Below are 25176 nucleotides of genomic sequence, written 5' to 3'. Positions count from 1 at the left end.
CATCAGCCCAGAGCCCGACGCGGGGCTCGAACTCACGGACCGCGAGATCGTGACCTGGCTGAAGTCGGACGCTTAACCGACTGCGCCACCCAGGCGCCCCACATCGAACAATTTTAAATGAAGTACTGTGGTGTTTAAAACACATGGAATCAGGGGCGCCTGGGTGGCCCAGTTGGTTGAGCGGCTGACTTCGGCTCAGGTCATGATTTCACGGTCCGTGAGTTCCAGCCCCGCGTCCGGGCTCTGTGCTGACAGCTCAGAGCCTGGAGCCTGTTTCAGATTCTGTGTCTCCCTCTCTCTGACCCTCCCACGTTCATGCTCTGTCTCTCTCTGTCTCAAAAATAAATAAACGATAAAAAAAAAATTTTTTTTTAATAAATAAATAAATAAAATAAAACACATGGAATCACAATGCATGAAAGCAATACTGCAAGGGGTGGGATGAATAAATGAATTCGTGTTGTGACCTCCAGGAAAAATTACCCTAGTAAAAAAGAACACAAGTATATGGTATATTTAATGCTAACACAGATATAGTACTAACATACCATAATAAAAAAAAGAATGTATCACAAAGAAGCTCATAGACGAGAAAAAAATTCAATATGGCATATTTGATTAAACCAAAGGAAGACCAAAAAAGCAGAGAAAAGAACAATGAGATACCACTTCACATCCATTAGGATGGCTCAAAAGGAAGCAAGGAGGAAAGGAAAAGAGAAAAAGAAAGAAAAAGAAAAGAAAAAAGGGAAGGAAAAGGATGAAAATAACAAGTGTTGACCAAGGATATAGAAAAACTAAACTGTGCACTGCTGGTGGGAATGTCAGATGGTGCAGCCACTGTGGAAAACAGTAAGGTGGTTTCTCAAAAATTAAACCCAGGATTACCATATGATACAGCAATTCTACTTCTGGGTATACACCCAAAAGGGCTGGAAGCAAGGTCTCAAACATATTTATACACTCAGTCCACAGCAGCATTATTCACAAAAGACAAAAGCTGAAAGCAACACATGTCCATCAATGAATGAACGAATAATAAAATGTGTATATTATTCAGCCTTTAAAAGGAAAGAAATCCAGAAATATACTGTAATATGGATAAGCCTTGAAGACATTATGCTGAGTAAAATAAGCCAGACACAACAGGACAAATACTGTAAGATTCCTTATGTGAGTTACCTAGAGTAGTCAAATTCAGACAGATGGTAAAATAGTAGTTGCCAGCAGATGGGGGAAGGGGTCATAGGGGGTTATTTTTTAATGCATAATTTCAGCTTTACAACATTAAAAGAAAAGTTCTGGAGACGGATGATGATGATAGTTTGCACAACAATCTGAATGTACTTAACATCAGTGAAATGTACACTTAAAATTGGTTTAAATGATTTTGTTATGCGTAGTCTACTAAAATTTTTAAAAAATAAAAAGTTCAAAGGTGATAGAATGAAACTAAAATACTTCAATAACTTCATTATACAGAAATTGACTAAATATCCTAGATAAAAGGAAAAGGGTATCCAGACTGAAGTTGTAAAACCACAACTAAATGCTATTTAAAAGAGACGGAACACCAATAGATTGAAGTTAAAAGACAGATGTGTTATGAAAAGAAACAAAACCAAAATAAGCTGGTGTAACCATACTAATATTCAATAAGAGAGACTTGAAGGCAAAAAGCATCACTAGAGATTTTTATTACAGTCCTAAATTTGTATGCACCAAACAACAGAACTTCAAACTGTGTAAAGCAAAGGTTAAAAAAAGAAGAAGAAAAATATAAATCCACAACCCTAGTTAGAAGAGATTTCAATATACGTCTCTTCAAAAATGACAGAATGAGCAAACCAACAAAAAAAATCAAGGATATAATAAAATACTTGAACACTACTTTCAACTAACTTGAGCTAACAAAATTATGAAACTCAAAATCTGCAGAATTCATATTCTTTCCAAGTAAATTATGGGACACTGACTAAAACTGACTAAAACAGATCATATAGTAGGCCATGGGACAAGTCTTAAATTTCAGTTTTGCAAGCTGTGTTCTTTGACCAGTATAGAAGTAAATATGACATCAACAGAAAAGTAGAAAATATTCAATGTTAAGAAATTAAAGCACAGATTTCCAAATAACTCATGGGCCAATGAACAAATCACAACAGAAATCAAAAAAATATATAAATGGCTGATAATGAAAATAATATGCAAATTGTATGGGGTACCTAAGGTAATGATTAGAGAAAATTTTAAAACTCAAAGTGCATACATTACAAAGAATAGCAAAAATCAATGACTTTTTCATCTCTATTATTTTTAATGTTAAGAAGCTAGAAGGGCACCTGGGTGGCTCAGTCAGTTAAGCCTCCAACTTCAGCTCAGGTCATGATCTCACAGTTCCTGAGTTCAAGTCCCACATCGGGCTCTGTGCTGACAGTTTGGAGCCTGGGGCCTGCTTTGGATTCTGTGTCTCCCACTCTCTCTGGCCCCTCCCCCAGGACATGCTCTGAGTCTCTCTCTCAAAAATAAATATTAAATAAAGTGTTTTTTTTTTTAAAGCTAAAAAAAGGGGCACCTGGGTGGCTCAGTCAGTTGAGGGTAGACTTCAGCTCAGGTCATGATCTCACAGTTCATGAGTTCAGGCCCCGCATCGGGCTCTGGTGCTGACAGCTCAGAACCTGGAGCCTGCTTCAGATTCTGTGTCTCCCTGTCTCTCGGTTCCTCCCCGGCTCCTGCTCTGTCTCTCTCTATCCTTAAAAAATAAATAAAAACATTAAAAAATAATAATAAATTTAAAAAAATGTTAAAGCTAAAAAAAATTATAGCCAAAAGGAAATTTTTAAAAAGAAGAATAAAAGCAGAAATCAATGAAGTAGAGAGCCAACATACAGAAGAAAAATTAAAAGTTAAATATTGTTCCTTTAAAAAGATAAAATTGAAGTCTTAGCCTCAGCAATCAGACAACACAAAGAAAGAAATAAAAGGCATCCAAATCAGCCAGGAGGAGGTCAAACTTTCACTCTTCACAGATGACATGATACTCTATATGGAAAACCCAAAAGATTCCACCAAAAAACTGCTAGAACTGATCCATGAATTCAACAAAGTTGTAGGATATAAAATCAATGCACAGAAATCAGTTGCATTCCTAGACACTGACAATGAAGCAACAGAAAAAGAAATCAAGGAATCAATTCCAATTTACCAAAAAACATAAAATACCTAGGAATAAACATAACCAAAGAGGTGAAAAATCTATACACTGAAAACTATAGAAAGCTTATGAAAGAAATTGAAGACGACACACCAAAAAAAGGAAAAATATTCCATGCTCCTGGATAGGAAGAGCAAATATTGTTGAAATGTCAATACTACCCAAAGCAATCTACATATTCAATGCAATACCTATCAAAATAACACCAGCACTCTTCAGAGACCTAGAACACACAATCCTAAAATTTGTATGGAACCAGCAAAGACCCCGAATAGCCAAAGCAATCTTGAAGAAGAAAACCAAAGCTGGAGGCATCATGATCCTGGACTTCAAGCTGTATTACAAAGCTGTAATCATCAAGACAGTATGGTACTGGCACAAAATAGACACTCAGATCAATGGACCAGAATAGACAACCCAGAAATGGACCCACAAATGTATGGCCAACTAATCTTTGACAAAGCAGGAAAGAATATCCAATGGAATAGACAGTCTCTTCAGCAACTGGTGCTGGGAAAACTGGACGACATGTAGAAAAATGAACCTGGAACACTTTCTTACACCATACACAAAAATAAACTCAAATGGATGAAAGACCTCAATGTAAGACAGGAAGTCATCAAAATCCTCAAGGAGAAAGCAGGCAAAAACCTCTTGACCTTGGCTGCGGCAACTTTTTACTCAACACATCTCTGGAAGCAAGGGAAACAAAAGCAAAAATGAACTATTGGGACCTCATCAAAATAGAAAGCTTCTGCACAGTAAAGAAAACAATAAACAAAACTAAAGGCAACCAATGGAATGGGAGAAGATATCTGCAAACGACATATCAGATAAAGGGTTAGTATCTAAAATCTATAAAGAACTTATCAAACTCAACACCCAAAAAACAAATAATCCAGTGAAGAAATGGGCAAAAGACATGAATAGACACTTCTCCAAAGAAGACATCCAGATGGCCAACCAACACATGAAAAAATGCTCAACCTCACTCATCATCAGGGAAATACAAATCAAAACCACAATGAGATACCACCTCACACCTGTCAGAATGGCTAACATTAACAACACAGGCAACAACAGATGTTGGTGACAATGTGGAGAAAAAGGATCTCTTTGGCACTGCTGGTGGGAATACAAACTGGTGTAGCCACTCCGGAAAAATATGAATAGTCCTTTTACTAACAAAGAAACTGAGATTGTGGTGTTTTGTTTTTTTTTTCCTAATGTTTATTTTTGAGAGAGAGAAGGAGAGAGAGACAGAAACGTGGGCAAGGGGCAGAGAAGGGAGATGGAGGATCCAAAGCAGGAGCCCGACGTGGGGCTCAAAATCACAAACCATGAGATCATGAGCTGAGCTGAGGTTGAGCCACCCAGGCACTCCAAGACCATATTTTAAAATATTCATGAAAGGAAAATACTAAGCCCAGACAGCTTCACTGACGAATTATTTCAAACACTTAAGTTAAAAACATTACCAATGGTACACATCTCTTATGTAAAATACACAAAAATGAGTTATTTTATGAGGCTAGGATAACCCTGAAACCCAAACCAAACATGAACATTACAAGAAAAATAGAAAACTATAAACCAATACCCTCATAAACACAGAAACAAAATACCTTAACAAAATAATAAGAAATTTAATTGGACAACATATGAAAAGATAAACATATAACAAGGGGCTTTCTCCAGGAATGCAATGGTGTTTCAATATTTTAAAAAAATCAAACTAACTCACCACATTAACATCTCAAAACACAAAAAAAGCATGTGATAAAATTCAACATCTATTCATGATAAAAGGAGCAAAGTAGGAACAGGAGAACACTTCCTTATTTTCATAAAGATTATCTACAAAAAGCCTACAGTAAACATCATTTATAATGATAAAATATTTAAAGCTGTTCCCCTGATATGCAGAACTAGATAAGAAAGCCTACTAACACTACTTTTAATCAACACTATATTAAAGGTGCTACAGATCATTCAAAAGGCAAAAAATAAAAGCCTGAACAACTAAAGAGAATAAAGTGCTATTATTCAGATAACATGCACATGCCTGTATATATTACACATATAGTATCAGAATATACATTTAACAGTCAATATACAAAAATCAAGTATGAGACTATATACAAGTAAAACACGAACACCAAATAAATCATAAAATGCAATTAAAAATAACAAATATCAAGGGATAATCTAAAATACATTCAAGATTTATATACTAAAAAAAGACAATACTAAGTTAGAGAATAACTAAGTAAACAAAGATATAACATGTTCATGGGTTAGAAAACAGTGCAATAATGTTGATAGTCCCCCAATATTTAGATACAGTGCACTCCAAGCAAAACCCCAGGCAGGTTACTCTGTATTAAAAAGAAGATTTAAAAATATTCATAACAAAGCAAAGGCTCAGGGCACCTGGGTGGCTCACTTAAGCATCCAACTTGATTTCAGCTCAGTTAGTGACCTGACAGTTCATGAGCTCAAGTCCCATGTCAGGCTCTGCACGGAGAGTGTAGAGCCTGCTTGGTATTCTCTCTCTCTGTCTTTCTCTCTCTCCATCTTTCTCCCTCTCTGTCTCTCTCTGTCCATCCCCCACGCATGCTCGCTCGCGCGCTCTCTCTCTCTCTCTCTCAAAATAAATAAACTTGAAAAAAAAAATAAAGCTATGGTTCAAGAACAGTATAGGCAATTTTGAAGACAAAGCTAGAGGAATTTACCACTAGATATCAAGACCTAGCCAGAAAATGTGGTATTCATGCCAGTATAGGCAAATGACCCAATGAAATGAAATAGAAGAGAAACAGAATTACATATACATGATTACATAACTTATGAAAAAGACATACTCTGTATGGAATTAGAGCTATGACTTAGAAATAAGTGTTACATGCTAGGAATAAGAGCAAAATTCAAACAGACCAAAAGAATTTCAACTGGCTGCTAAAAGAAAACTTACTAATAATGTTTGAAAAGATAACATCATCTACAGTCCCTACAACTTTTCTACAAGGTCTGTCATCCAATCAAAAATTACAAGGCAGCCTACGAAAACAGGAGCAGCTGATAAGAAACCAAGAGCAAAAATAAACAATGGTAACAGACTCTCATTTGATTTACATATTGCAGTTATTAAGACGCTTTATGATAAACATACTCATGAAAATAGAGTGAAGGTTGGAGACATCAATTCTAGATGCCTAGAATCCACATAATGTGAAAACACAAGTTACATAAATAAAAAACATAATAACTGTCACTAGGCATTTGGTAGATAGGTTTACTAGCAGACTAGATACATAAGAACAGAGAATTAGTGAACAGGAATACAGCTCAATAGAAGGTATCCAAATTGGCATACAGAGCAAAGAAGGACAGAACAAAGATGAGGAGAAAAATCCTGAAGTAGATAAGGGGAAAAATATACACAAATTTTTCAGAGAAGAAAACAGTTAAGACTGACAGAAGACTAACAGAAATGAAGGAAGAAAATCAAAAGATAATGTAATGGCATCTTAAAAGTGTCAGGGGTGGGGGAGAACCTACCAGCTTAGAGTTAAATAAAAATGAAAAACAATGTTTAAAACCATAATCCTAACATTTTAGAGCATAAAACATATGTGGAGGTAAATGTGATAATAGCACAAATGAGAGAGGGTTAGTTAATGAAATTAACCTATCAAAAAATTATTTGAATAATTTCATAAGTGACAAAATTTCAGAAGATGAACAATTTCCTACTAATTTAGACTACAGTAAGTAAATGTTACATATTATAATCTCTAAGGTAATAACTAAAAGGAAAGTAAAATAAAGCTAATAGAGTTTAAAAGAGAAATAGTTATGTTTACAGATTAGAACTTCAAAATTAAAGGCATGAGAAATAACGAGAAAGAGAAATATTTTGCTCACAGATTAGAACTTCAAAAATAAAAGCATTAGGTAACATCAGGAGGCTAAAAAAAAAGACTGAAAATAGCAAAAATAGTAACCTTTAACTGGAAAATGTGATTATTATTTTTCAAATAAGAGCCTAATTAAGATATGCTAATGGACCCTTAAGATACAAGTTATCACACAGAAAGAATTGACAAGATCTTAGTAAATTCATAGTATTAAAGAGATGGATCGGGGCAGGCTAAAAAGGCTCTGGTTTAAATAGAGTTCCTGGGAACTAGGATGAAGATGTGCATGTAGATTAGGGACAAAGGAGATCGATTCAATTTTAGCAAATAAGATTGAGCTGTTTGTGGGCCATTCAAGGGAAGCTGCCCAAAAGGCAACAGGTCTGGACAAGAGAAGGCATACAGAATTATATGAGGACAGGCAGAGTAGAGGACAGCCAAAAATGAAAAGTACAGGATGTTTAAGGATCAGATGAAGAAACTAGAGACAAAGTAGTAATGAAGAGGTAGAGACCCAAAAAAAAGCAAAATCACAGAAGTTCCTAGGGTACACAGTTTCAATAGTTTACCAGGGAGCAATTAAAGTTTCCAGTAAAGCACAGAGGTCAAGTATGGCCAGAACTCAGAAAGGGTTCACGGAGTTTGGCAAGTGAAATATAGTAACTTTAGCTAGAGTAATTTCAATGAAAAGACAGAGGCTAGCTTCTAGTAGCTTGAGAAGCAAATGAAGAGCAAAGACTTAGAGAAAATTATTACATTGTATTATGTTTTAACACATTTCCCTACAGATTTATAAGTCCCTCGAGGGCAGAAAAAATACCCTATGTATCTCAGTTTCTAGTACAGTGTCTGGCACAAAACTCAATCTTGTATTTTTGTTCCTAGAAAAAAGCATCAAGGGGCGCCTGGGTGGCGCAGTCGGTTAAGCGTCCGACTTCAGCCAGGTCACGATCTCACGGTCTGTGAGTTCGAGCCCCGCGTCGGGCTCTGGGCTGATGGCTCAGAGCCTGGAGCCTGTTTCCAATTCTGTGTCTCCCTCTCACTCTGCCCCTCCTCCGTTCATGGTCTGTCTCTCTCTCTGTCCCAAAAATAAATAAACGTTGAAAAAAAAAAAAAATTAAAAAAAAAAAAAAAGAAAAAAGCATCAATTTGCAATTACTTTAATATGACTCAATTCATAAAATAAAGAAATCAAAGGCTTAGGAACAATGGTCAAATCCATAGATTAAACAGGATTTTTGTTTGTTTTTCTGTTTGTTTTTTGCTATATTGTATTAGGATTTCTTTAAAAGAAACACAGTATTATTTTAAAAACATACTTAGGGTATTCTGCCCCCCAAAACTCAGGTCATCATCTTAAAGTACAGTAAGTATGTGAGGAGTAGCTAGAAATGAACCTAAAAACATCAGACAATACAAAGGTCTCAAATCACATTTTATTGACCCTGGATTTTACGCTAAGTACAATCGGACTTACAATGATAAAATGACAAAATTCTATTTACATTGTTTAAAAAAAAAAAAAAAGACAGCTCTCAAAAACAAGTAGAAGTGGAGCAAGAGTGGAGTCACCAAGACCAGCGAGGAATTACTTGCCTCCAGGTAAGAAACCATTACCTTGAAAATGGCAGTGGAGATCACTAGAAACTAAGCACACTGTTCTCTAGCTTTTGAACATCTTATTCTGCTAGTCCTCTTACCTCTTTTTACTTCATATTTTAAGTTAAACTGATTAGCATAGAAGTATAGTTTATAAAGCTAAACCAATTTACCCTCTGACCCAATTACACCTCTAGGAATTCATATGAAATCATTTCACAAATGAGAAACAACATATGTAGAGTGATCCACTGAAACATTTTTGCATTATCAAGAGACTGAAAACCACCAAATGTCCATCAAAAAGATACCAGCTGAATACCGGATATTATGCCCACACAATGAACCATAAAATATGATGAGGAAGATCTCTATGAACCAGAGTAATTCCTAGATATAAATTTAATGAGAAAAACAAGGGGTAAAATATAACATGCTATATTGTATGTAAAAAGGTGGGAAGGGAGATAAGAGTATATTTTAAAATTTACTTTCAAAGAAGAAACACAGGGAGGATAAACTAGAAATTACTGAAAATGATTATCAATTGGGATAGGTAGAAGAACAGAATTAATTACTTCAGTACACCTTTCGATACAGTGGTGATTTTAAACCACGTAGATGTTTTATGTATTCATAAAACAAAATTAAATCAAACTGATAAAAAAGCAAACACTAAAATTCAATACAGATAGAAACTGTACATCAAATCCAAGAGATAACTGCACAGCAAAAGCGGTAGTAATTCAAGCACCTTTGAGATCAGTATCCTAACTACATGCCAACGTGGTTAATTCTATAAGAACAAATGGAACTGCAAAGAAATCCTGAACTTCACTTCATAGGTTTGTTGTTGGCAGTGGTATAAATGAAGCAGTTCTAAAAAGTGTTTTGTGTATATTGTAGAACAGAGCAAATGAATAAATGCAGACGTTGTTGAGGACCAAGGTTTTTACTGCGGAAGAAGGGAGATTCAAATACAGATTTTGCAGAAAGTTGAAGAACCCTGTGGTAATGGATCTGAATGGAAAGCATCAGGATCCACTGAACAATTCTTTTTTTAAGTAATTCTAATTATTTGCAAAGATTGACATTCCATGACTCCTTGGAGGTTTTGCAAAAAATAGAGAAAATAAGCTTAGTAAAACAAAAAGAATGCAACTCATTTTATCTTATAATTATTATATGAGTACAGCAAACCTTTTTATAAGTCTAAGATACATTATGGGATCCTACTGATTGTATTTTCCCTACGTCTTGTTATTTCATCACCCTAGTAATTGTACTTCATGATTATAATTCCTAACTATGCTTTAAAAAAAAGAACTATATAATAAAAAATGAAAAAAATGATGAAATCACCTAGAAGGATACTGCAATCAACAGTGAAAAACCATCCTTCACTTTTCTTATTGTATTGTCCAAAGTACTGCATCATCTTTTTAAAAAGGTATAAAAGACTAGAGATACTACCTTTGTAGTCCGTTTTTTGGTTTTGAAAATAGTTGACAATTCAGAAATTTTCATTTTCTGCCAATAATGGCAAGGAGAAGAAGATGACACAGGAAGACATTTCATAATTATTAAACAAATTAGAATACAAATTTTAAAAATAGTACCTCTCTTGACTAGCACAGTCCAGTAGAATTTTCTTTGATGATGGAAAGCTTCAAAATCAGCACTGTCCAATGCAACCATGTGTGGCTACTGAGCACCTGAAATGTGGCCAATCCGCCTAACAAACTTAATTTTTAAATTTCATTTAACTTTAATTAATTTGAATTTTAAACTTTAACATCTACATGTGGTTAGTGGCCACCCTATTTGCACAACTGTACACAAATGATAGTGAAAATTATAATATAAATTAAATCTTAGATTATGAACCTTCAGATAACAACATCCTAAATTTTCTCAAACTCAACAGTCAATGGGCAACATACAAAATTAACTCAAAATGGGTCAAAGATATAAATATAAGAGCTAAAACCACAGAACTCTTAGAAGCAAGCAGGTATAAGTCTTCATGGCCTTGGATTTGGCAATGTGTTCTTAGATATGACACTAAAAGCATGAGCAACAAAAGAATAAAAAGATAAACTGGACTTTATCAAAATTAAAAACTGTCATACGAAGAACATTATCAAGAAATTGAAATGACAACTTATAGAATGGGAGAAAATATTTGCAAATGATATAGCTCATAAGGATTTAATACCTAGAATATATAAAGAACTACAACACAACAAAAAGATAATGCAACTTGAAAATGGGAAAAGGGCTTGAATAGACATTCTTCCAAAGAAGACATACAAATGGTCAATAAACATGTGGAAAGATGCTCAGCATCCTTAGTTATTAGAGAAATGCAAATCAAAACCACAATGAGATATCTCAACACCTATTAGGATAGCTATAATCAAAAACAATGGAAAATAAGTGTTGGCAAGGATGTGGAAAAATAGGGAACCTCATGCATTGCTGATGTAAAATTTTGCAAATGCTATGAAAAACAGTTTGGCAGTTCCTCAAAAAGTTAAACACAGAATTACCATATGACTCAGCAATTCCACTCCTAGGTATACACCATAAAGAACTGAAAACAAGAACTCAGATACTTGTACACCAATGTTCACAGCAACATTACTCACAACAGCAAAACAGTAGAAACAATCCATATTTCATCAACAGAACAAATAAACAAAATGTTGTGTATATATGTACAATGGAATATTATTCAGTCTTAAACAGAAATGAGGTTGTAATACACACCATAACATGGATGAACTGTGAAAACATGCTACATGAAATAAGCCAGTCACCAAAGGACACCAAAGGACAAAGGACGTATGAGTCCACTTCTATGAAATACTAGAATTGGTAAATTCATATAGGCAGAAAGTAGTTTAGAGGTAACTAGGGGCTCAAGAGGGTAACTAGGGGAGAATGAGTTATTGCTTAATAGTTACAGATTTTCTGTTTGGGGTGTTGACAAAGTTTTGCAAATAGTGGTGATGGTTGCATTAATAGTAATTGTAATTAGTGCCATGGAAATGTACATTTAAAATGGTTAAAATGGCAAATTTTATTATATATATATTTCATCACAATAAGTAAGACTGTCAGAATAAAAGGTCAGTAAATTTTTTCACTCCAAGTTTTTAAAGCTTCTTGAGGTCAGAGACTTGGGTAGGGGGACTAGGAGGGTAGCGGGGGGACAGGGGGGCAGGGGAAGGCATTGACAGCACTGGAAATAAACTTTGAAAGCAAGGATTATGTAATGGCTCATTTTTGTGTCTCTGTAAGTCCTAGAACAGACCATGCAAACTGGAAAGAGAATTATACATATTTAAATATAGAGGATGATGAATAAAGGATGACTGACTTGAATAAGAGGGGGGAGGATCAATGAATGAACAATGATACACTTCCAAGAACACAAAGAAAATAGAGCATTCCCATCCAGTTCTTGTCATTCAACAAGAATTTCATCATGTAATATAGCAGGCAGCAAAAACCTAGACTATCCTACCTTTCTAAAAGGACATGTGGCAGTATTCTTAAATCTCTTATGATCTCTGTATACCAAAATTTATTTAATACAAAGAGAACCACAATGTTTAAACTCTTATTAAACTATCTAGTAATATTTGACACCTAGGCAGCTCAGCTGGTTGAATGTCTGATTCTGGATTTTGGCTCAGGTCATGATTTCGTGGTTCATGAGATCGAGCCCCTCGTTGGGCTCCACACTGAGCTGAGCGTGAAGCTTGCTTAAGATTCTCTCTCTCTCGGGGCGCCTGGGTGGCGCAGTCGGTTAAGCGTCCGACTTCAGCCAGGTCACGATCTCGCGGTCCGGGAGTTCGAGCCCCGCGTCGGGCTCTGGGCTGATGGCTCAGAGCCTGGAGCCTGTTTCCGATTCTGTGTCTCCCTCTCTCTGCCCCTCCCCCGTTCATGCTCTGCCTCTCTCTGTCGCAAAAATAAATAAAAAAATGTTGAAAAAAAAAAAAATTTAAAAAAAAAAAAAGATTCTCTCTCTCTCTCCCTCTGCCCTTCTCTCGCATTCTCTCTCTCTTTAGCTAAAATTAAAAGAAAAAAAATGTAGTAAAATTGTTATTCACTATCCCTTTCTCTTACTTCTATGTATCATTTGTGAAAATTACTTCAAGAAATAAAAAGTAAAAAGGCTCTGTTGGACCTGGGACATGCAAAAGATGATGACTATTTTTCCTGGCATACTAAAGGTTAATGTATTTCCTTAGCACTGTCCACTGAAAAGCCTTGATGAAATATTATCCCAGTATGATGAGCACTACTGGGGCCCTGATCTTGATTGGTTTCTAAGCATTTCCCATTAAAAAGAAATAAGGTTCTTTGAAGAAATAGTCAATTTCAGGACTAAGGCAAGAAAACTACAAGGTAAGCCTGGAATACCTTGTGCCCAAAAGCAGGGTAATGAATGACCAAGGAATTATGGAACATGCCAAAGGGATGCAGGAACTGGCTGAAAGGGGCTTCCACTGGACAAACTGGGACAATTTAAGCATCAGAAGGAATAATGACAAATTATCACAAACATTTTAAAAAAACACACACACAAAAGTTTATAGTAATGCTAAAAGGGGGGAAGGGCTCTCTTCTTCACAGAAAAATGCCAGCTATATAATTAGAAAATCACCAATCTGCTAACATTAATATAGTAACTGATTCAGGCAAGGATCATCCATGGTAAAACGCTGTGAGGGAACAGGATATTTAGTCTTCAAGCATTACTACCATTAAAGCACTTATTTCTTACACAGGGAACAGGTAGTTTTATGGTAGAAAGATCTAGTAGATGCCACCTTAAGTAATCAGCAACACCTACAATGGGATAAAGTAACATCACGTGTCTCCTGCTGTGATGCAGTGAGAAGTTATCATCTATGTAGTATCCAACCAAAAATGCTTAATGTTGTGTTTTCATGATTATATTCATTGCACATCTCCAAATTGTGGGCCATTCTATGAGAAAACTGTCATCAACTCTTCAAAAACACCAATTTCATAAAAACAAAAGGCAGCAAGGAGATTGCTGTAGAAGGAAACTAAAGAGATAAAAACAGCCAAATGCAATCTTTGATTGAATCTTGGATGGAAAAAGAGTTATAAAAAACATTTTTAGAAAAACTAAGGAAATGTGAGTATGTTAAATAACATTGTATGTCAATGTTCATTTCTTGGGTGTGAAAATAAGATACTATATTTATGTAGAAAAATGACCCTCTTCTGAAAGAATATGTGCTTAAGTACTAGGGGCGTGATGATGTCTGCAATTTATTTTCAAATGGTTTAACAAGAAAAAAAAAGGCACAGAAAGAAAAATCAAATGGTACAAAATATTACTAATGACTCTATTCTCTCAACCTTCCTGTTGTTTTTACAATTTTTCAAAATAAACAGTCGTAGCTTAAAAAAGAAAAAACTGCCATCGGGCAGACTAATTCACCAATCTGGACACGAAGGAAAGAATGATACAAGCTAAAAGATTTTTAAATCCATACTAAAAACATTAGACGAGAAGACAAAACCAATCAGTTATGGTGAAACATAGACTCTGCACATTCTCTGCCCTTTCCCCACCAGTGTTTTGGAACTATTCTTGTCTTGTACTCCAATCTGGACAGGTCTAATATAATGAAAAAAAAGTTTCCCCTCCTGAAATACTGTTTCATAATGTTTATTAATAACTATCAAAAGACTAAAACCAAAGTTGTCTTTTGGCTCAGGTCACAATAGGGCTATGCACTGGCAATGCAGAGCCCACTTGGGATTCTCTCTCTCCTCCACTCCCTCTGCCTCTCCCCCACAAACTCTCTCAAAATAAATAAAGAGCTTTGAAAAAAAAATAAAATAAAAATAAAGGATTGTTAAAACCGAGAATTTCTGGGGCACCTGGGTGGCTCAGTTGGTTAAGCACCTGACTTTGATTTCGGCTCAGGTCATGATCTCATGGTTCGTGAGATCGAGCCCCACTTGGGGCTCTATGCTGACAGCACAGAGCCTACTTGGGATTCTCTCACCCTGTCTGTGCCCCTCCCCTGCTGGAGCATGCAAGCTCTCTCTCTCTCAAAAATAAATAAACATTTTTTTTTAAATTGAGAATTTCTAGCACTGGGTGTTGTATGTAAGCGATGAACCATGGGAATCTACCCTCAAACCAAGAGCACACCGTACACACTGTATGTGAGCCAATTTGACAATAAATTGTACTAAAATAAATAAATAAAGTTGAGGGGCGCCTGGGTGGCGCAGTCGGTTAAGCGTCCGACTTCAGCCAGGTCACGATCTCGCAGTCCGTGAGTTCAAGCCCCACATCAGGCTCTGGGCTGATGGCTCAGAGCCTGGAGCCTGTTTCCGATTCTGTGTCTCCCTCTCTCTCTGCCCCTCCCCCGTTCATGCTCTGTCTCTCTCTGTCCCAAAAATAAATAAACGTTGGAAAAAAATAAATAAATAAATAAATAAACTTGAGAATTTCTTCTCTTCATCAAAAGACACCAGTATAAAGTATTAGTCAAGCACAGACTAGAGAAGAAATTTACAAAACTTTCCTAAAAAGCACTCATATCAAAAATACATAAAGAACTGCTACGAATCAATTAAAATATGGCACACATCCCAACTGAAAATGGACAAGAGATAGCAAGTATTTTACCAAAAATAAACAAACAGGAAAGCATGTAGCCAAAAAATATTTGAAAAAGTGATCAACAGTTAGCAAATATGAATGGCTAGCAAATATGAAAAAGACAAACAGTACCAAGTGGTGATGAGGATGTGCAACAGCTAGAACTTTCACCTGCTGCTGACAAGGAACGAAAATTGGTATCACCACTTTAGAAAACAAGCATTATAAGTAGAACTGAAGACCAATACCCCACTAGAAAGTTCAGGGCAAAAACTGTACAAACAACCGAAATTGTTGACCTGAAAAATTAAGAGAGTCCATGAAGATTCTAATATCAAATTTGTAACATCTTTCACAACACCTAGCACACAAAGAATTTATTTTATATTATATATAATACAACCCCACAATCCCATTATCACACCCTTTCTTTACACATGAGAAACGGATGGTTATAATTTAAGATCAGTACGATTCTCAAAATGCATTCCAATGGCTTCTCATCTCACAAAAATAAAAACCAAAATCCTTACAACTCACCTGGACTCATTCTGAGCTGACTGCCCCTGACTAGAAACTCCTCTCCAAAATACCCTCCCTTACCAAAACTTTCTTCTTCTATCTAGCCTTACCTATCACAAACCATCTGACATTTTAAATGGGCCTCTTCCATGCCTAGAATGTAATCTCCGTGAAAGCAAGGACATTATTTTTGTTTCTTACTAGGTCCTCAGCAGAAGATGGCATATAGTAGGTACTTGTCTGCCATGTGGAGGATATATGCCTGGCACGCAGAAGTGCTCAGTATTTGTTGAAAAAATATATGCTTGGATTCTGGGCGTGGAGAGAACAGCTGTTGTATGAGGTACATGACTGACAGTTTCTTAAACTATATGCAGTTCAGTTTATCATAAGAAATATGAAAACCCTCCATTAAGTTAAATTAGTTGTTCCACTTTATGAAGAATTTGAGATATTTAGTGTTAATGCATTTAATAACCCAGGTTTTATATCAGGAAAGAATAAATTATTCCAAACTCCAACTGACAATTATAGGAGCCACTCAGCAGTAATTGTAGCAAAATAATAAATATTATTCTCATCAATTTTCCAAAGTTACTATTCTCCAGCAAATAAACCTATGAAAATAATACTATATACCACTTTTTTCACATTACAATAAAATCTCAGTAATTATGCTAATAAAAGATATTAAGATCTGGAAATATAAAATGCAGATATTGTGGAAATATCACCTTAGCAAAGAAACCAAAATTTCAACATAATGCAATTCTAAGACAGAACCAGATTTAAGAAGATCTGAGTATGAGGAAAGTTCCCTACAAAAACAGCCCACTACAGTCCTGAATCAGAACTTTTATGGCATAGGTCAGTCTAGAGAAGCTCCTAAGTAGCTCACATTTTTCCACCAAATATTTTACTAATATCAGTTAAAAAAAAAAAAAAAAAAGAGAAAGAAAAAGAAAAAAAAAAGATGAGCGAAGTTCTTTCTTGTCCCTGTAATCTTTTGACAGAGAATTAAGACTAAAACCTCCAAGGAAAAATGAAAAAAGGAAATCAACTGGGAATAGATGTTGAATAAATTATATCTATCAACTCTGAAATAACCAAGAAATAAACCATATGAACCGGTGTTCAAACAAGCCAAGAGTTACTTTTCAGGCCCAGAAAAGTATTCAGCAGTTAAAGATACAACATCCTAGTTTTCATTACAATTAAAGTAAGTTTTATCAACAGCCTTTATTCAAAGAGCTAAAATCTCAACCAATTTCACTCACTTTTAGTAAAATAAGAAATGAAATTGTTTTTAAAACATTTAATGGTGTTTTCCTATATAAACTGTGAATACTTACATATAAACATAACTATAACCACACTATTCATACTGCTCTATAATCTTTAATGCCTGCATAAAAGCTCATCATACGTATCATGATTTATTTAATCAATCCCCTAATGTTGGATTTTTAGTTTTTTCATTATTATAAACAAAGCTGCAGGGGACCTTTCTGTATGCATCTTTTTTGGCTAAATCAAAGTTTTAACAGGTTTTAACTTTAAAAAAATGTTTTTGGGGGGCCTGGCCGGCTCAGTCAGCTAAGCGTCCAACTTCGGCTCAGGTCATGATCTCAGTTTGTGGGTTCCAACCCTTCGTCAGGCTCTGTGCCAACAGTTCGGAGCCTGGATCATGCTTTGGATTCTGTCTCCCTCTCTTTGCACCCCCCCACCCCCAAGCCCTGCTTGCATTCTGTTTCTCTCTCCCAAAAATAAATAGATTTTTTTTAAATGTTTTTGAAAGTGTTTCAGCATTGATGCTATAAGTGAAAACAATGTTAAAATATTTGATCCTGTCCATTTATTACAGATGTTGTCATTTACTGGGGCTCATTTACGCATCCCCCACCTTTGTTTTTTTTCCTTAGTCACTAATTTTGTAGTTGTTACTCAGTGTTCCAAAGTATAAATGAGGGGAAAACAGAGAGAGAGTTACACTTCTCAGCTGAATTTAAAAATAAGTTGGGGGCAGCTGAGTGGCTCAATCAGTTAAAAACGGCCAACTTCTGCTCAGGTCATGATCTCAGGGTTCATGGGTTCAAAGCCCCACATTGGGCTCTGTGCTGACAGCTCAGTCTGGAGCCTGCTTCGGATTCTGTGAGTCCGTCACTCTCTGCCCCTTCCCCACTCGTGCTCACTCACTCTCTCAAAAATTAACATTAAAAAAAATTTTTTAATTAAAAAAAAAAACCTGATGAGCAACATTTAAGCCATATTACCTAACAGTCCTCTCAACCAAGGCTCCCAGTGAAAATAAGGCCCAAAACCTAAAGTATCCTTGTATGTAATGAATTAATTTCTCTCCTCTGCATCTAGAGCCTACTAGCTAGGTACCAAAAAAAAAAAAAAAAAAAAAAAAAAAAAAAAAAAAAATCAAGTCATTTTCTTCAGGTGTTCATTCTCTTTCACACTGGGAAAACCACTGCAAAAACCCAAGTCCTAAAGCACATTTAGCTGGATTTACATTAAAAAAAAAAAAAAAAAAAGTACTAAGTGCCACACAAATATAAAGCTACAATGACATTCTTCCCTTTTTCATTCCAAGAATGTCAAAACACTTCTATTTTACTGAGTTAGCTGGGTTGGTCTTAAAGCCTAAATAAAGTCCCTCACAAAATAAGTGAATATTTACTATATACAGTTTTCCTATACTAAACTATAATTGAAGTATAGCTATCTAACTAGGATATTTTGTGGCATTATGGGTCTACTGTTCACTGAAGCAAATCCTGTAAAATACTGTGTAGTCTATTTACAGAAGGGCTTTATCAACTGGGAATTTTACACACGCATGACACACATGCACATGCTTACTTTAACTGCCAAAACATTAACATAATACAGAAAAGTAATTTGGTAACATAGTCAATGTCTACTGAAAATAGTTATTTAGATTCCTACAGGCCTGTAACTGAAAAGACAGTTTTCAAATATAACTAGATACTATACCAGAAAGCTGTTCAGAGCACCCCAAAATGTATCCTTTGTATTTCAGCCACACTAACATTAGAATAAAACTAAGGATCTCTCTTTTACAATGACAAACGGAAGGAAACATATCAAGTGAGCATTATGCATGTTATACTAGGAAAGAGAGAGTAATTCCTCTATAGACCAGACTAAAGGCAATGGGAACACCATCTTCTGAGGGTCCGTTTCAAATTTCCTAAAAAAGCAAAAAATGGAAATAATTTTGCCAAAAATGAACAAATTTCAAGAAGGGCTGTCTTTTCTTCTTTTTCTCTTCAAAAAGGAAAAATTATGATCTATTAACGTCTTATAGTTTAAATAACACAATACTTGTTGGATTTAAAAAAAAAAAAAAAAGCCAAGTTTAAAACCCAGCAGTTGTACATGACAGAAGAAAATGGCCCTGTGCGGCGCCTGGGTGGCTCAGTCAGTTGAGCGTCTGACTTCAGCCCAGGTCATGATCTCACCGTCTGTGAGTTGGGCTCTGTGCCTTGTTGGGTGTTGGGCTCCGTGTTGGGCTCTGTGCTGACGGCTCAGAGCCTGGAGCCTGCTTCAGATTCTGTGTCTCCCTCTCTCTCTCTCTGCCCCTCCCCCAATCGTGCGCGCGCGCTCTCTCTCTCTCTCTCTCTCAAAAATAAATAAAAATGTTAAAAAAAAAAAAGAAAAGAAAAGAAAAGAAAATGGCCCTCAGAAAAGGAAATTCAATGGATAAAATAATTTAGAACCAGAACAAAGTAGGAAAGATCCCCACAGTTCATCCTAACAGGTGGTTTCCAAGCAAACCAGGATTTTTTTTTGGTTCTGTGAAAAGCCCCTCATCTAGATGAACTGAGTATATTTGTATACCTATGCAAGTAGTTATTTTTATACAGGAATGTTCAATAGAAAAGGTTAGGGATTCCCATTGTTTACACTTTTGAAACAACTTCCTAACCCTTTTAGCCATGATACTCTCAAGAAGACATAAGACATTTTAAGTAAATACTGCTTTTCAAAGTAACAATTTCAAACTTTCTGGAGACACCGACAACCTGAAATGCTACAAAATCCAAAGGAAAAAATACTCAAACAACACCGTATTTCTTAAATCGGGCATACTTCTTCATATACAATCCCACTAGGAAATGCAAAATTTTCTTCCCTACACTGGCAGATTAAAACTTATTATACGATTAAAGTTAAAATTTAATAAAATTGCGTTCCACTTTGACCAACACTAAACAACCAAGTTGTTTATCACTGCGTGCAACCTGATAAAGAGCAACAATGTGTATATATTTTAGCAACGATTTTTAAGAAGATACTAAGGTGAGCCCTCCATTGACCGCGTACCCCAAACCAAAAAATTCCCACGCACTGCTGTCTATATTAGGTCTAAAAACTCACTTTGATACGCAACTTAAAGGGATAGTCACCTCCCTCTTTCCCATCCCTTCCCTCCCCTTGAAGGTCAAAGGGCTCCAGACAAAAGACAACAAAAGCACGTGACAAAAGTTTCTCCCAACACTTTCTCTCTCCAAGCCTGGAGGCTGTGCTCCTCCCCGGTACCGCGTCAGGATCGAGCTGGGCCCGGGACCAGAGAGCTGCGGCCCACAGCGGGAAGGAGGGGGCCGCCGGGGCGAGCGGGGGAAGCGGACCTCGAGGAGGGCCCCAGCCCCAGATTGGGGGGGCCGGGCGCCGAGGATGTGCCGGGGAGCGGGCGCCTCCCGAGACCACCGCCGGAAGCGTGGGGCCCGGAGCGCGGCCTGTTACCTTTTCCTGCTCCTCTCGGAGCCGCGCCACCTCCGGGGCGCGCAGAGGAGCCGCGGCCGAGGACGAGGCCGAGGCCGAGGCGTGGGACCCGGGGTCGGCCGGGGCCTCCATAGTGGAGGCGCCGGGACCTCAGCGGGGCGAACGAGTCCTAAACAAATGTTTATGGAGGCGGCGTGGCCGGCGGCTGCCCAGCACCCGCGTGCTCGCCCTCATGCACTGCGTGCCCCTCGCTGAGGAGGCCGCGCCTGTCTTCTCCGCTGCCGCGGCGGCCGCTGCTCGCGTCCCGGCTGCCCGCGGCCGCATTTCACACGCGCATGCCGCCCGCCGCCGCCGCCGCCGCGGGCTCGAAGCAGCAGGCGGGCCGGTGAGAGCCGGAGGCGCCTGTCCGGTGGCCGGGCCGAGACAGGCGTCCTGTGGCGGCCGCGCCTCCTCCGCGCCTCCCCCGTAGGCTCCGCCCCTCGCTCCGCCCCGCGCGGCACGCCGGGAAGCGCGCGCGGAGCCCCCGCCCCTGGCCCCGCCCCCTAGTGGGTCACGTGGTGCAGGCGTGACGCGGCTGAGGCGGGCTTACCCCGCGAGGTTTGCGCTGCATTGTAGCCTCTGGAAGCTTTCATTCTTTCCGGGTTCCACGCTGAGTGAGTGCCCCTGGAGGTGAGCCTTGTGTCCCCTTCGTCTTCCAGTCGTTTAGCGCTGCATCTGGCGGTGGAAGCTTAATTCAAGAACCAAAGCTGCTTTGTAAGAACATAATTTAATTTTAGCAAGTTCAACTCTTTCCTGTGCCTGTTTAATGAATTAAAATATGCAATTATGTTTTGCGTGTGTATTAATTACTGTGCTTATATTAATATAGTGCTATGTTTGGACTATTTAAGAGATTTTTTCAAGGATAACTTAGCCCACACTTTTTCTCTTATTTCAGAACTATGCTCTGTTTCTCCTACAGCCTCTGGACACAGTAGGCACCCAATTAATGCTTCCTAGCCGGAACTGGCCATGCCCTAAGCACCACCTCTGCTCCAGTTCTTAACAGTAGCGATGGATCCTGTTTGTTTAGCGTTGTACAGATGGGAGTAGGCTGAGGGGTATCTGCCGTTTACACCTTTGTATGCCGTCTTGCAGTTTCTCTTCCCTTTCTCTTGGCCAGCTCTCCAGTCCAGATACACCCTTTTTCCATTTGCTTCAAAGAAAGACGCAAGGAAAACTTGGGCAAATGGTATATGTTAATTCCTCTTTTCCTCACTGCATATTCAACGTCAACACCTCTGAAAGAGGCAGAATCGGAATGTTTCTCATACCACCTCCTCTATCTCCACCATCATCTCTCTATCCTCACCTACCTCAGTAGCTTCTTCTCTGGCCTCCCTGCTTCCACTATTGCCCTTGTAATGGACTTTGTCAGCTGCCCTTTGTCTATCTCCCCTCCTTCACATGGTCTACCCTAGCCCACATAGTTCCTGTGCCTTTGCGAAGCTGAGGCACCCCAGCTCCAGTCTAAAGGCATGATGCATTTTCCCTGTAAATAGTTGATTCCGGAAAGGGCATGTGATACTTCACAAACAGATTTCCTGAAGGCTTCTGAAAAAGTTCTCCCTCATTCTTTGGAAGTGTTTCCATAAAAAAAAAAAAAAAAAAAAAAAAAAAAAAAAAAAATCTATCCATCCCCTGGTGGGGAAGTACAGGGCATATAGCCCTGTGTATTTCAGCTCTAGTAAAACCACCCGGACACCTCTTAGCCTCACAATGAAGTTGAGTCTGTGGTCAGCAGAGCCAAGAGACAGAACTTGAGTTCTTGACTATATCACAGCACTGGACTCAGGGCTGAATCAGCCAGCTCTGAAGTCTACATTACCTCTGCACTTCTGGTTAAAGAGGCCAGTAAATTTTCTGATGGATTAAGGCAGTTTGCATCATATTTTATGTCACCAGCAGCCAAAGATTCTGATTCATGTACCCCCAATCTATTTTCAGCTCAGCAGCCTGAAGGAGCTTTTAAAAATAACCAGATCATATCACTCTCCCTGCTTGAGCCCTCCATGAATTCTCACTGCAACTAGAATAAAACCCAGATGTCCTACTAGAATTCTGTATTATATCTGACCCACCTTTCTAACTGCCTTGCAAGCCCCCTTGCCACTCATACCAACCATAATGGTTTCGCTCTTCTCCTGCCTTGGGGTCTTGGCACTGGTTGATCTTGCTGCCTGCAATACTTCTGCTGGATCGTTGCATGGTCTACTCCTTTGCATCACTCAGGCCTCGATTCAAATAAAAAAGCTTCCCTGATATCCTGTCTGTAGAAGACCCTCCCCTCTCCTCCAAGCATCCTCCAGCACCTCACTTTTTAAATTTTCTTCATAGCACTTATCCCTTTTTAGGATTACCAATTTTATCTGCTTCTATACTAGTTACCATCTCTTCACAGTAGAACACAAGCTCCATGAGAACAGGGACTTGGTTGACATTCCATGAACATTTGCTGCTTCCTTCACTCAGTCCTAAGAGCTCTCAGAAGTAACAGCAGAAGAACTTGAACTGTAAAACCAAGACAGACCCAAGCTGTGGTCCCAACTCTGCCACTTGCCTGCTGACAAGTCTTAGGCAAGACCCTTAACCTGCTGAGTTTCATTCTCCTGTACAACAAGTCTTAGAGCTATACCTGCCTCAGGGTTGGCTTGAAGAATGATGGTGATCACAAGTATAAAAGCTGACAGTGAAAACTTCCTCTATCCATCTAAAATCCTTCAAATTATAATCACTCATCCAGGTGAACATCAGCCACCCCAAAACACCTTCAATAAAACAAAACACCTTCAAATAAAACAAATCAGCAAAAATTATTGACCCCCTTCCATGTACCAGGCCCTCCCTTGCGCATGAGAAGCAGGAGGTGATCAAGGCAGGGACCAGAACTGTCTGTGGATCTTGGAGTCAACGGAGGGCCAAAGACCTTAGATGAGGTTCTTTTAATTCTATAGGAGGTTCATCCTTAACCCCAAGGTCAAAAAATCATCCCTTCCATGAAGTTCCCCTGGTACTTCATCTGCTTATCCTTAGGGTTGTCACTGATCACTCGAATCCTTCTTGTATATGGTTTTTCTGTACACTTCAGCCTCCCCTCCAAGAAAAGGGATGAAATCATCTTTAAGTCTGAAAAATACATAGCACCAAGCATGGCAGTTGCTACAGTTGTTGCCATCTCTCAGATGCCAGTAATAGAAACTCAAAGTGAGTTATGGAAAAAAACAAAAATTTTAAAAGGAGGGATTCAGAAGGGCATGAGGCAAAATGGTGGAGTGAAGGCCCTAGGGATCAGTCCCTTCATCAAAACAACTGTCAGAGCCACTGGGTGGCTCAGTCGGTTGAGTGTCCAACTCATGGTTTCACCTCAGTCTTGATCTCATGGTTCGTGAGTTCAAGCCCCAAGAGGGGCTCAGCGATGGCGCTGACATTGTAGGGCCTCCTTAGGATCCTCTCTCTTCCTCTCTTTCTGCTCCTCCCCTTCACTCTCTCCCTCTCTCTTTCTCTCAAAATAAATAAATAACCCTAAAAACCAAACAAACAAAAACAACTGTCAGTTGGAAACGGAAACACTCACAGAGTCAACAATATTGAAACTCTGGAACTTGAACTTTAAAAAACCAGGAGAGTGCATGATAAAGGAAAAGGTCACCAACTGTTGGTAGGGGTGGGGAGGGGTGAGAACCAGCTGCCATGCCCCATTCCTCAGCCCGCACCCCACCATGCAGCTGTGGGATTAGCAGCCACCATTTCTGGAGTGGTTGGCTGATGCCAGTGTGAGCAGTAAGGTCCTTGTCCTCCAGAACATTTCGGTCAGTCTACCAGCTCCCTGAGAGACAGGTGGAGACTGGCCTTCTAGAACTGCAGCAATTTCCCCTGACAGCATCTATTGGAAGATTTAAAGGGACAGACTTTTTTTTTTTTTTTTTTTTTTTTTTTAAGAAAATCTTCAAGTCACTGGCTGGCTGTAGAGATAACAGAATAAAAACTTCAATGACCACACGTTCCAAGGAATACACTTTGAAAAATAGTTTGGAAAAATCACTAAAGAGATGACAGCAAACTTCAACAAGCAAAAATCAGCAATCCCTGAGGAGCAGGAAAATCGGATTTCCAGAGTTCACATACTAATACTCAAAATGTCCAGTCCTCAACAAACAATACAAAACATACCAAAAAACAAGTATGTAAAGCCAATTCACAGAAAAATAATAATAATAATTAGAAACCATCCCTAAGGAAGCCCAGACATTGGAAATATTAGTCAAACACATTAAATCAACTATCTTAAATATGCTTAATAAGCTGAAGGAAATCATAGACAAAGAACTAAAGGAAACCACACAAAAAAATTTATGAACAAATAGGGAATGGCAAAAAGAGATCAAAATTATGAAAAGGAACAAAATAGAAACCCTAGAGCTGAAAAATACAATAAATAAAAAATAAAATAATAAATTCAC

At 38.1% G+C, this 25176-nt stretch overlaps 1 protein-coding gene across 2 annotated transcripts in view; it reads right to left on the bottom strand.

The window, feature by feature from the left end:
• The window catches only part of URI1 (URI1 prefoldin like chaperone), a 101595-nt gene that overhangs the window by 63167 nt on the left and 13252 nt on the right, over window positions 1-25176 (bottom strand). Inside the window, exon 2 of one of the 2 annotated variants that reach the window (XM_086689544.1) lies at window positions 21267-21391. In XM_086689544.1, coding sequence (XP_086545670.1) covers window positions 21267-21287 — 21 coding nt within the window. In that variant the 5' untranslated portion in view covers window positions 21288-21391. Of the gene's footprint in view, window positions 1-20698; window positions 21148-21266; window positions 21392-25176 lie in introns of those variants that run through there. The other variant, XM_025914778.2, reaches the window with a different exon arrangement.

The sequence above is a fragment of the Puma concolor genome, chromosome E2, assembly GCF_028749965.1.
Source record: "Puma concolor isolate L17-30 chromosome E2, mPumCon1.1.hap2, whole genome shotgun sequence".
Lineage (NCBI taxonomy): Eukaryota > Metazoa > Chordata > Mammalia > Carnivora > Felidae > Puma > Puma concolor.
This window is presented reverse-complemented; position numbering and strand designations above follow the sequence as displayed.